Below are 10,905 nucleotides of genomic sequence, written 5' to 3' on the forward strand. Positions count from 1 at the left end.
AGATTTTGTACGGCAGGCAAGTTTTTATCATTCGATACTGCACCGACAATACTTCATTAAACGTTTTTAAACGCTTCGATTTACCAATCGCAGTCTGAGCCAAGACTTTTTTTCTCTCTTTTCTTTTCCTTCTTTTTGCTTAGATACCGATCGAGGCAACCATAAATTACGATTATGACGGCCGTTCTTTTTTTTCCCCTCCCCCCTCTCCGTGCATTTTCTTTTCTCCGTCCATAAAATACGGAATAATACCGATCATTTTTGCATCCGTTGACCGCAAGAAACGGCGTGGCCAATAATGTCTAAGAAAGTGGAACGCGCCATGTATGATAATTAATCGTTCATTGATACCTTTGCATACATATAACTAGGTCGTGTGCATCTTTTCCATATATTATATCATTGCCATATTTACGCAATCGTCCATTACACGATAAAAAAAAAGTTCGTTTCGCTTTTTAGATACTGAATATTTTTTATACCAGAGGAGAGGGAAAGAAAAAAGCCGTCGTTCTCTCTTCATTTCTTTTCAAATACCTTTCACGGCTTTGCGGACAGATTTTTTTGCGTAGATTCGGATGAATCTTAAAGAAAAGACACTTTGAAATGTTTTTTTTCTCAAACATACGAGACTCGAGTATTTATAATATATTACGCATACTTGTATCAAGCACTGTTGCGTAATTGTGGTCAGACCGGAAAAGCTGCGCCGTCGCAAGGAGGCAAGCCAGATCGAATCGCATTTATATTTAATTTTTCTCCCGTTTCTCGTTCGATAGGATAAATTGTTATTCGAATATAAATACTTTCACCGGATACGGAAGTCTGAAAGAATGATTAATCGATGGTAATTATCGCCTAGTCGATTTTTCGTCACCGCGATGTTATTCCAATCAATTGTAATAAAATCAAGCAAATCAATAATCATCGTTGTAATTGGATGCAATTAAATGTAACGTTACTCGATTTATAGAAAAAAAAAATAAATTAAATCGAATATCGAGAAATACTTGCGAAGATGTAACGAGTTATTTCTCACTTACGACCGATACTTCAAGACTGTTAGGCAGAAAGGATATTACATTTTCATTTATTCATCCATTAAATAATTCATTAAGTAACTTTTAGAAATATCAAATGTCACCGCATAATAAACAAAAATATCATCGTTTAGAAATCACGATTAAAATCACATGTATATTTATAAATTTACGTATTTATAAATTCCTTGTACGATTTCCAAATTTTGAACCAAGCCAGTTAAATGGATATTATATTAGCTAATATTCGGAACGAATCCATACATACACACTATTACGATTCGATTAGTAAACGATTGCGCAATTAGATTCGAGGTAGCGCGACAAAGTTTCTTTTCATCCGAGCAGAAGGGACGCGTTATCGATATTATGGACGATTAATTTTAACGACGGGTGTTTGCTTCATCTTACCTAAAAAGAAAGAAAAAGAAAGAAAAAAAAGACTTCTCCGAGAGAATTCAGGAAAAGAAATCAATACGATAAGTTGGTATTTTAAGATTCGCGTTTTACATACAGTAAGGAAGTAAGGAGTGAAGAGTTTAATCGATTCGATATGCTCGCACGTTTATTTTAACACGGCTCGTCGGAAACGCAATTAACAAGCTTTAAATCAAGCAAGCGTATGTTCGTTACAACGTTACAACCGCCGAGGAGCGAACTTTACGCTCACGGTACGTTAAATAGCCGTATGATGTAAAATATTACATCGTTACGTACGTACGTTTTACGACACGCGAGCTACACTTTCTGGCAAACAGTGTCGCAATTTATGGCAACGAATTTACGTACAAAAGGAAACGCCAAGTTTGATCACCCGTGAACGGCCGCATGTAAACGCGTATACATTTCACGCCGGAACCACGGGACGCGCGCCATCATTATTCGACATTAATTTGTATATAAGATGAAACAATGAAGATTTTTGACACGTTTCTCGAAAATTTGTAATAAATATTTTCACGCGCGAAGAGGAAATTTCTTGGCGGTTCTTGCACAAGGGACGCACAATTAAATATTATTCCCCCCTTTCCAACAATCACCTTTTAACTACGCTGATCTCTGCGACCCCTAAAATTCGTATTCTATCTAGACTATCATTTCTCAGGCTATCATTTGCACGGTCCCTCGAAACGGGAATTCTCCGTGGAAATGCTCCATGAGTGAGATGGCAATTGGTCCTAGCATCCTTCTATGATCCTCGAGGAGCATCTTCTAATCCGAAGATAGGCCCTTGATCGCGAATACTCCACGGAAGAACGGTTTGAACACCTCCAGCAACGTTTGCGTTCGACGGGCTGAGTTCTGAGAAAGGAAGAAAAAGGATCATTCTTCGTCGATTTGATTTAATCGTATACAGATCGTTTTGATTGCGCTCGAGCTCGAAAACAGATATATCGTGGAAAACCGGCTTAATTTTGCAATAAAGTGAAGGGTGACACCGTTTACCGTGTTTATCACTCGATAAAAGGAGAGAGGGGGAAAAATTAGAAAAAAAAAGTATTGTGCCGAGTTCGAATTATATTCGCGTCGATATAACGATAACGATCTCGATCTCGATCTCGATATCTTTTTAATTTCGTACGAATTTTCGCTCGGACTTACGGTGATCACGTTGCTCAGGATTTTGCTGATATTGGTGATGGTTGTGAAACCGCTACCGAACACCATCGGGGGTATGTCCAAGTTCACCTTCGTTCTATCGAATTCGGGGATATCCTCCGTCGTGGTCGAGATCTGGATAACACATAGATAAGAAGAAGAAGAAGAAGAAGAAAAAATGGCCAATGACAGTTCGTCTTTCGCAACACTCGTGCGTACCTCGGTGTTGCCAACGTTAAGAATATATATATATATAGAGAAAGAGAGAGAGAAAGAGAGAGAGAATGACACGTTTCTTTTTTTCGATCGATCGAAAACTTGTTTCTATGATGTATTTATTAAAGAACGTATGACGTATGATTGTTGCTTTGATTGGCGCAATCGTGCGTGCGAAGGATCAATAACGTGTAATAATTTAAAATTGTAACAATTAACATACGGTTGATAACTCATCGCAAAGAGAAGAAATAATAAATATCTATAATAAATATTCTTGTACTAGTACGTGGCAATTTCACGCGTAAATTAAAATCGATTCTTAAGGATATCTTTAGGGGAAAAAGGATGGAGGACGTATACGATTGGAGAAAGATATTCAAATGTTCGACTCATAAACAAAAAAAAAAAAAAAAAAGAAAAAAAAGAAGAAAGAACGTGATCGTGATTTTATTTAACATCAATATCATCATCAATATCAATCGTAAAAACCATTAATTATGGCCATATATTATGCTTAATAAAAGATATTACCCTATTCACATAGAATTTACACATGATGATCGAGGCTGGTTAATCCCCGCGAGAGGCTACTCTTATATATTATAATAAACTGATATTATTTACATTTCTGTCGCACAACGATGATTCGTTCGGTCGGGGGGGAGGGGGAGGGCTTCTCGTTGATTTTAGCACGAACAAGAGTGACGAGATAGAAGATCTCTTGCGTGTCTCTTTAAAGATTACCGTGGGGTGAGTTTGTCACAGACAGAAGAAGGGGAGGAGAAGATCCTTTATCAGCAATTTATCGGTCGAGCTAAAAAGAAAAATCCATACAATGGTGCTGCTAATCTACAATGTGAATGTTACAAGTGCGCGTGAAGGAATTATTTCTTAGTTAGTTAGTTTCTATTTTTCTTTTTTTTCTTTTTATATATATATAGTCGCCCAAGGACAATCCTCTTAAGCGTTGCTGCTTGATGATACGTTCCCTTGGATACGCGTCCAAAGGGTTGAATCCAACGTCCTCGTTTGCACCGCATCCGCTTTTTTAAACCGTATAAGGCTCCCCTTGCGACGAACCGTAATCGTACTGTTTATGCACAACATGTTTTCATTTTAATTTGCTTGTTCACCTTAAATCCCGACAAACAAAGTATCGTTTGAAGGAGCGATATATTACACAGATTCTTTCGAAACGATTCTCTCGAGGGAGAGGATTAATACGGAAACAAGGCGAAAGTTTCTCCACATGCAAACAAATCGGATTTATAAGGATTCTTTGTTTCAAGCAACAAACAAGTTTAGCAAGCCAAAGTTTCGCTGCCTCTTACGAATTTTTTTTTTTTTTTTTTCCATTCCATCAGATGGCAAGCGATATAATTTTAGACGATCAGATCAGGAAAAAGAAGCAACTGTGAAGCGAGGATTTCTTCGGTTAATTCGATCGACGACGAACATATATTGTATTCGTTCAAAGAAAGAGTGAATCGTAGGGCAAGACAACGACATAGAGATAGAAATAAAGAGAAAGAAAAAAAACGCGAGGGAGGAGAAGAGAAAGAGTTATTATTATTATTATTATCGTACCCCTTCGGAAAACGGCGAATCGCTAGAAAGACCCTTCGAGTTCGACAACACGCCAAGCTGGGCGTTCAAAATGTTTCCTAGAAAGTTGAGTGCGTTCGACGTTTTGGTTTCGTAATTCTCCTTGTTGTCCCCTATAATTAAATTTGGCGAAAACGTTATCGGGATCAAAGGAATAGAATAAAAATTGGAAAATTTTACACGACAATTCCGACAAAAAAATTCCTCATGTTCGAGGGTGTCTCGTCTCACCAGTGGAGGGCGGAGAGCTCAAACCGGTGGCGATGGAGCTGAGGGGGGCCAGTTTCGAGACGAACGCATTCGTCAATCCGCTCTTCGTGTTCGAGAAGAAGTTTTGGGCAGTGCTCACCACCGGCCCGATGCTCCCTGTCGCCGATTGAATTTTCGCGTTCACCAGCTCGCTGATGAACTTGCTGGTCGCAGACTTGTTCACGTCGATCCCGTAAGCCTTGTTCTTTATTCGATTCGTCTCGTCCAGATCGCTCAGAGCTTTCGTCTTGGCGTCGATCAACGAATCCAGTTTCTGCAAATCAAGCGTACGTTAACTCGAATGTTATTTCTTCAATACCTCGTCGAAGACGAATCTCACGTTGAAGACGAAATTGATTATGCCGTTGGATACGCCCAGCTTCGCCACTGCGATCTTCCTCTTGTCCCTGTCGGCCCTCTCCTCGCCCCCTCGGTCATCCTCGGCCTCCACCACGTATATCTGGCATGTCGAAACGAACAAATCTGAGATTAAAGATCCCGAAATCTCTCCCCGCAATTTCTAGAGTTGCTTGAATTAAAGTTTGAAAATTTCGAATAAACTTACTTTTAAGTATAGATAATAGATTGAACTATTATAAATTTTCACCGCGAAGAGATTTCATTCCCGTCTCTATCTCAGCTCAATCTCTAGATTGATCGTAAACGACATCATTAACGATGAGAAGCTCTCGTTTAATCCCTCGTAAAGAACAATTAAGCGAAACCTCGGTTGATCATCTAGGATCTCTTGTTTAATGATTCTGTGTGACTACGACTACGACGCGAATTACGAACGATAAACATTGGACGAAAGGAGGGAGAAAGAGCGAGGCGGACGGCCACGTGCCACGGATCAGAATTTCAGTTACGCGTTTATCCGTCCTCGCGTGTCTTGAAGTTAAGTCAACCGCTTTCACTCCTCGCTCCTTCCTTCTCTCTCTCTTTCTCTCTCTCTATCTCTCTTTTCGCGTGTCTCCCTTTTCCCCTCAAGACATTGGCATCTTGAGATCCCGATATTAGACACGAGGACACGATCTTCCACGACTATCGAGCTTCTAACACGGTATATGTATAATAAAACTTCGAAATGGGCGCTTTCACTTTCACGATTTTTAATAGGCCCTCCCCCCTCCCCCTCCTATTACGGAACGTCATTTGGAACGTTACGTTTTCCCGTGGAAGGACTTTATCCTATCCTATCCCCCTCCCCCGAAACAGAGAGAATTGGAGAACGTCTTACCTCGTTCAATGGATTGAGCTCGACGGGCTCCGTCTCCCTCTTGACGATCGGATTGGAGTGCACGTAAACCAACAGCAACGAGAGGCCAAAGAGTAAGCAAGTTATCCTCATTTTGCTTCTCTCTCTCCCTTTTTGAGCTTCTCGATTCTTTTATCCTGCGAGGAAAAAAAAAACTAATAAGTAAACAGAATTCCGTCAACACGAGGTTGAGAGTGAAAGGGGAGAAGAGAATAAAAACGTTTCTTCGAAGATATTTTTTGAAAAAATGTGCGTGTTTTTATCTATCGTTAGGGAAAAGGAATTATCAATTTTATCGAAAGCGCGAAATAATCGAATGGATGGGCAAGTATCGGAACCAAGTATTGCCATTCGAAATATATATAAACACTTTGGTTCACCTTGCTTGCTGTAACGACTCGAAATGAGGCGCGACGATAATCAAAAAGAGGCTAGGAGAAGGAAAGAGGGCACGTGGCTAGATAGACAACAGCGATAGAAAAGACACGCGAAAGGGGACGCGCGCGATGACGGACTTGACGGCGAGAGTGCGTGAGCCGCGAGAGATGTGTACCTGGCGGTGAGCGAGGCTCGTTTGAGGACCACGGTGAAGGAGATCCCGATGTCTTAGCGGCACGAAGGGGAACGAAGGCGAGCATGTGTGTGCCCCTTCGAGAATCGAGAATCGAGAATCGCAGGCCTCGCCTCCCAGGTGGGGCAGGTTCCGTTTGCTCCGCGAATCCCACGCAGCCTCGTACGCGCGCTCTCGTACGCCATCCTCGTCCTGCCGCCAGGATATCTCGACAACGCGAGCGTTTCGTTCAATTGGGCAATCGATCGATGAACGGCGACGCGTGTCGCGTCGGAGATGGGTCGTCCGCCGATCACCGACCATTCAATATCGTTTATCCGCGCGCCTATTCCAAAGCAAACGGTCGAGCGGGGCGAGAGGGAAGAAGGGAGGGGAGGGCAGAGAGTTGGTGGGAAAACTGAAAAGGTCAGGATTATATTCGGTGGTGTGAAAGTAAGCGGGCAAGACGCGTAGGATAGAATCGCGTCGTCGTTGACGAGCACTTAAGCGACTTAATGCGTAAGTTGCGTAATAAATTTTTTGGACGATAATTGGCCGTTCAATATTCTCCCCTTTTCTGCGAGCGATAATACACGATTGATTGTTTATGAATAATTCCATGAATATGTATTATATATATTATTGGACGGTTTCGTTGAGTGGAACGAAAAGGTGAGGTTAGTAGTTTGTTCGAACGTTGTTTTCGATTATAATTCTAAACTTGTATATATATATGTGTATATTGCAATTTATTTTTCAATACGGCCGTGAAGGTGCACGCTTCGACGTCGCTTTCTCGCTCATATTATCTCACACACGACGTCACGAAGCATCGTAACGCCCATTACGCAACTGCTAGTTTCTCCAAATTGGATCATTCCTCCTTTCTCCGCTTTATTACTTATTGTTACACGTATGAAGAGGATTTTTCGATCTCCTCTTCGATCTCTTATCGATTTATCATCTCGATTTAAAAACTTTCCACGAATATATACGTTCTCTAGTGCCCGGAGAAAGATAAATCGAGAATTCATCGCTTTCCTTAAAATTGAGCATTGTTCACGATCCATTTCGCTGGAATTTAATCGTTCTGCTTCCACCTTGACTTCCACTAAACTCTTGCCTCTCCAAATTTTCACCTTTTCTCTAGATATCCAACCATGTTATCGTTGAAACGATCACGCGCGTTAATTCTTAATTAAACAGAGCCTTATGCTCGAGCCTTACACTGGAAAGAAACTAAAAAGCTCTCTCTCTCTCGTTCTGTTTCGTCATCGCAGTTCCTAAACCAGAATCGATCAGAATTGCAGCCGGGATGTTATCGCGAAATTCGAAAGCGCGAAATTCGAAATGCGGGCCACGAACGGGGCGAGACGGAAAGGATCAAGGACGGCGTTTCCTCGTTGCCGGCCGAGGAATGCATTTTTCGTCGAGGCGTTTACGGTGCGACCACGATTGCTCTATCGACGCGATTGCTTTAACATTTTTCGATCGTGGAGCGTGGACTATCGCCGTGAACTATGACCACCATCACCGAGAATCCTACATTAAACGCGATTCAAGGTGATCCTTCTCGAGCCGAGGCGAGGAGGACGTGGCCGAGAAGGATCGTGAAGAATTATGCAAATTGAAAATAGGTCGAGCAATTTGCGTAACCGTGATCTTGGATGGCCGTCTCGAACAAAAATTTTTCTTGATCCTTATTAATAATGGCCATCACGTACGAGAATTCGGCGAGGAACCGTCTCTCTCTCTCTCTCTCTCTCTTCACGGTCGAAAAACGACGCTTTGATTTTACACGTGTACACGTCAAATTGAAATAAAGTTTCGTAATCGATGGGATGGAAAACGAGATTTCTGAATTATGGATATGGTAATAACTTTGTTATATCACGTGTTTCTCTCTCTCTATTAAATAATAATTCAAATTTAATCGTTAATTAAAATCCGCTTACGTTCAAATTCGTTTTAAATTCATCGAATTCGTATGCTAAATTTTTTTACACTTGCTCGAGCATCGTTCGTTTTCGTTTGGAAAAACTTTGGGAGGAGTTCATTTCTCTCGAAGAATTTTAGAAACGCGTTCTAAAAAGATAATTCAGGCGATCATCCTTTCGCGTGCAAAGAAATTCCTATTCCTATTCCTATTGCCTTTCGTGCAATTGCGATTTTATCGAGCTGATAAATCTTAATATCGCCGCAACAGTTGTGTCATTAGAAAATAATGAAAATAATGTTGCCTCGAATTAAATAACTTATTATTAAAATGCTCGCGTAACTTTTATTCACCGCATAAATGATCACCGCTGTACGATCATTATTCGACGCTTGGAATAACAAGTTATCGAGTTATAACTTTGTTTCCAAAACTTCGACCGTTAAATTGTTCCCGCACGTGAGGCCAATCTTGATTGGAAAGGAAACGGAGATTCCAAATGACGAGTAAAAAAAATGAATTATCGAAAAACTATACCTATATTATTTTATCGATTATCTATTTACGAGGAGAACGATTTTTAATTGCAATTGTTGAAAACGGATGACTCGGAATGGAATGAGCAAGTAGTAGAGCCGTTTTTATGATCCGACGGCTGTTGGTCATCTTCGTTTCTTGTCGCGTGGTGCCACATAGCGTTCGCGCGCGTAAACGCTCGAGATGTTATGTTATCCGCGGTTAAAACTTGGCAAAGTGGGGGGAGGAAAAAAAAGAAGAAAAAAGATCGAAACGAAACAACTTTGTCGATTAATAAATATAAGACGATGATTTTTCTTTACCAATATAACATCAAGATTGTCAAATAGAGGAATTAGAGAGATAACGATTCTTTTCAGACGAGAAAGTTCAAATTTTTCTCATTTTTCTTTCGGACGAGAGAAAATACGATATGGAAAAGAAAGGCACGCTGTGCTAATAAGAAAAGAAAATACAAGGAAAAAGAGAGAAAAGAGGATGGAGAAACGGGAAGAGTACGTACGTGCGCTCTTACGCAACGCATAATTTATATTCCCTCATTTGACCAGACGGTTGTTAATCCTCATAGAGAATTGCTTGAGTTTTGAAAGCTGAGGGGACGCTTCTTTTTTTTTTCGACGAAACGCGTGGCACGAGATCTATATCTGATGACGCTTACGCAATATACTCACCGGACTCAAAAAGAAAGCGGATGTTCCGGTTTTCCTCTCTCTCTCTCTCTCTCTCGTTGTATTCTCTCGTAATACGTTACATCGAGGACGAGGAATGGTTTCCTTAAAAAGGAACGTTAAATTCCCGACGCTCGGTCAAAGTGAAAGATATGTTCTAACAATTTTCACGATGAAAAGTGGGGACGAGCAAAGCACTTTCTATTGAAACAAAAATCGCAAACAAATCTCGCAAATCGAATATTTATGATTTCTAATGTGACACGTCTCGTCACGATCGATCACTTACCCACTTTTCCGATCCGCTTCCGAGTCCACGTTCCAATTTGCTGGAATAACGCACATAACACAATCTAACGAAATTGCCAAGATATTTTTTTTCAAATATCTTTAATATCCATAGCCGAGTCGATTAACCGGATCCGGATCTGAACCGGATTTGAACAGTTTAGCTGGGAGCGAGAAAAATAGAAATGCGATTATATCGAAATGAATTTGACACAGGAATTCCGAGCCGAGAAAAATTCCGACGAAAAATAATAGAAAGTCGGATCGAAAGTATGCTCGCGCACGTGCGTCTCTTCTTCTTCTTCTTCTTCTTCTGGCAGAAATCGTCAACGCTCACTGTCCATGATCACCATCACTTGTATGTAATTTCACTTGTAACCACTGTACCACGTTCGTTGTTCCCCGGGGATTTGAAAATTTGGAATATCGGCGGAAGAGGATCGAAGACAGGAGAGACGTTTGGACGTTTGGCGACAGGACAGCGGGCCAGCAGTGTCGACACGACGAAACGTCGATACGTGACGCCTCGATGTAGGAACAGAGGCGAGGAGAAGGCCGCCACGAAGGAAAGTCGTAACGGGGAAATTGTCCGAACGAAACGCCCGCTACTCTGACGTTGGCGACCAAGGTGGGCGAAATTTATGGCGTAATTCCACCGTGACTCGAGTTCCTTTATTTTTTTTTTTCCTTTTTCCCCCTTTTTCTATCGCTGTCGCCTTTTCCTCGCCACGCCTTACGATTAAATAATCCTACATTTTATGTACGTGTCGCGCGTTTGTTTTTTTCCACATTAGATCTCTTCGTCGTTTTTCGTTCGTTTTGTAAACGCGTGTACACACGATATCGTATATAACGAGAGATTCGATGATCCACGTGTGAATCTATCTCATTGTTGGTAAATGGCCGTGGGAAGATCGGAAATATCGTAAACAAGGATGATGATTCGATTCGTTGTT

At 41.1% G+C, this 10,905-nt stretch overlaps 1 protein-coding gene across 4 annotated transcripts; it reads right to left on the reverse strand.

The window, feature by feature from the left end:
* Positions 1-1,177: 1,177 nt before the first annotated feature.
* On the reverse strand, positions 1,178-10,552 carry LOC552320. Of its 4 annotated transcripts, none has more exons than XM_624695.5 (7): positions 9,951-10,552; positions 5,953-6,107; positions 5,053-5,172; positions 4,695-4,986; positions 4,446-4,576; positions 2,643-2,774; positions 1,178-2,342 (listed from the first exon to the last, which is right to left on the reverse strand). In XM_624695.5, exons 2-7 carry the CDS (start codon positions 6,061-6,063, stop codon positions 2,253-2,255), a joined length of 876 nt encoding a protein of 291 aa, XP_624698.2. In that variant the 5' UTR covers positions 6,064-6,107; positions 9,951-10,552; the 3' UTR covers positions 1,178-2,252. The 4 variants fall into 4 exon arrangements, with proteins under 4 accessions (XP_624698.2, XP_026302282.1, XP_006568989.1 ...); XM_026446497.1 differs by lacking the exon at positions 9,951-10,552 and adding an exon at positions 9,665-9,685; XM_006568926.3 differs by lacking the exon at positions 9,951-10,552 and adding an exon at positions 6,524-6,658.
* Positions 10,553-10,905: the final 353 nt, after the last annotated feature.

Source organism: Apis mellifera, linkage group LG2 (genome assembly GCF_003254395.2).
Source record: "Apis mellifera strain DH4 linkage group LG2, Amel_HAv3.1, whole genome shotgun sequence".
In the NCBI taxonomy this organism is placed as follows: Eukaryota; Metazoa; Arthropoda; class Insecta; order Hymenoptera; family Apidae; genus Apis; species Apis mellifera.

Bases quoted from the DNA above. Each gene is read 5' to 3' on its own strand.
- LOC552320 (XM_624695.5), bottom strand. From the start codon at position 6,063: ATGAGGATAACTTGCTTACTCTTTGGCCTCTCGTTGCTGTTGGTTTAC. The intron at 5,173-5,952 runs GTAAGACGTTCT...TCGACATGCCAG, and splicing joins AGCTCAATCCATTGAACGAG to ATATACGTGGTGGAGGCCGA. The intron at 2,775-4,445 runs GTACGATAATAA...TGTGTTATCCAG, and splicing joins ATTCGCCGTTTTCCGAAGGG to ATCTCGACCACGACGGAGGA.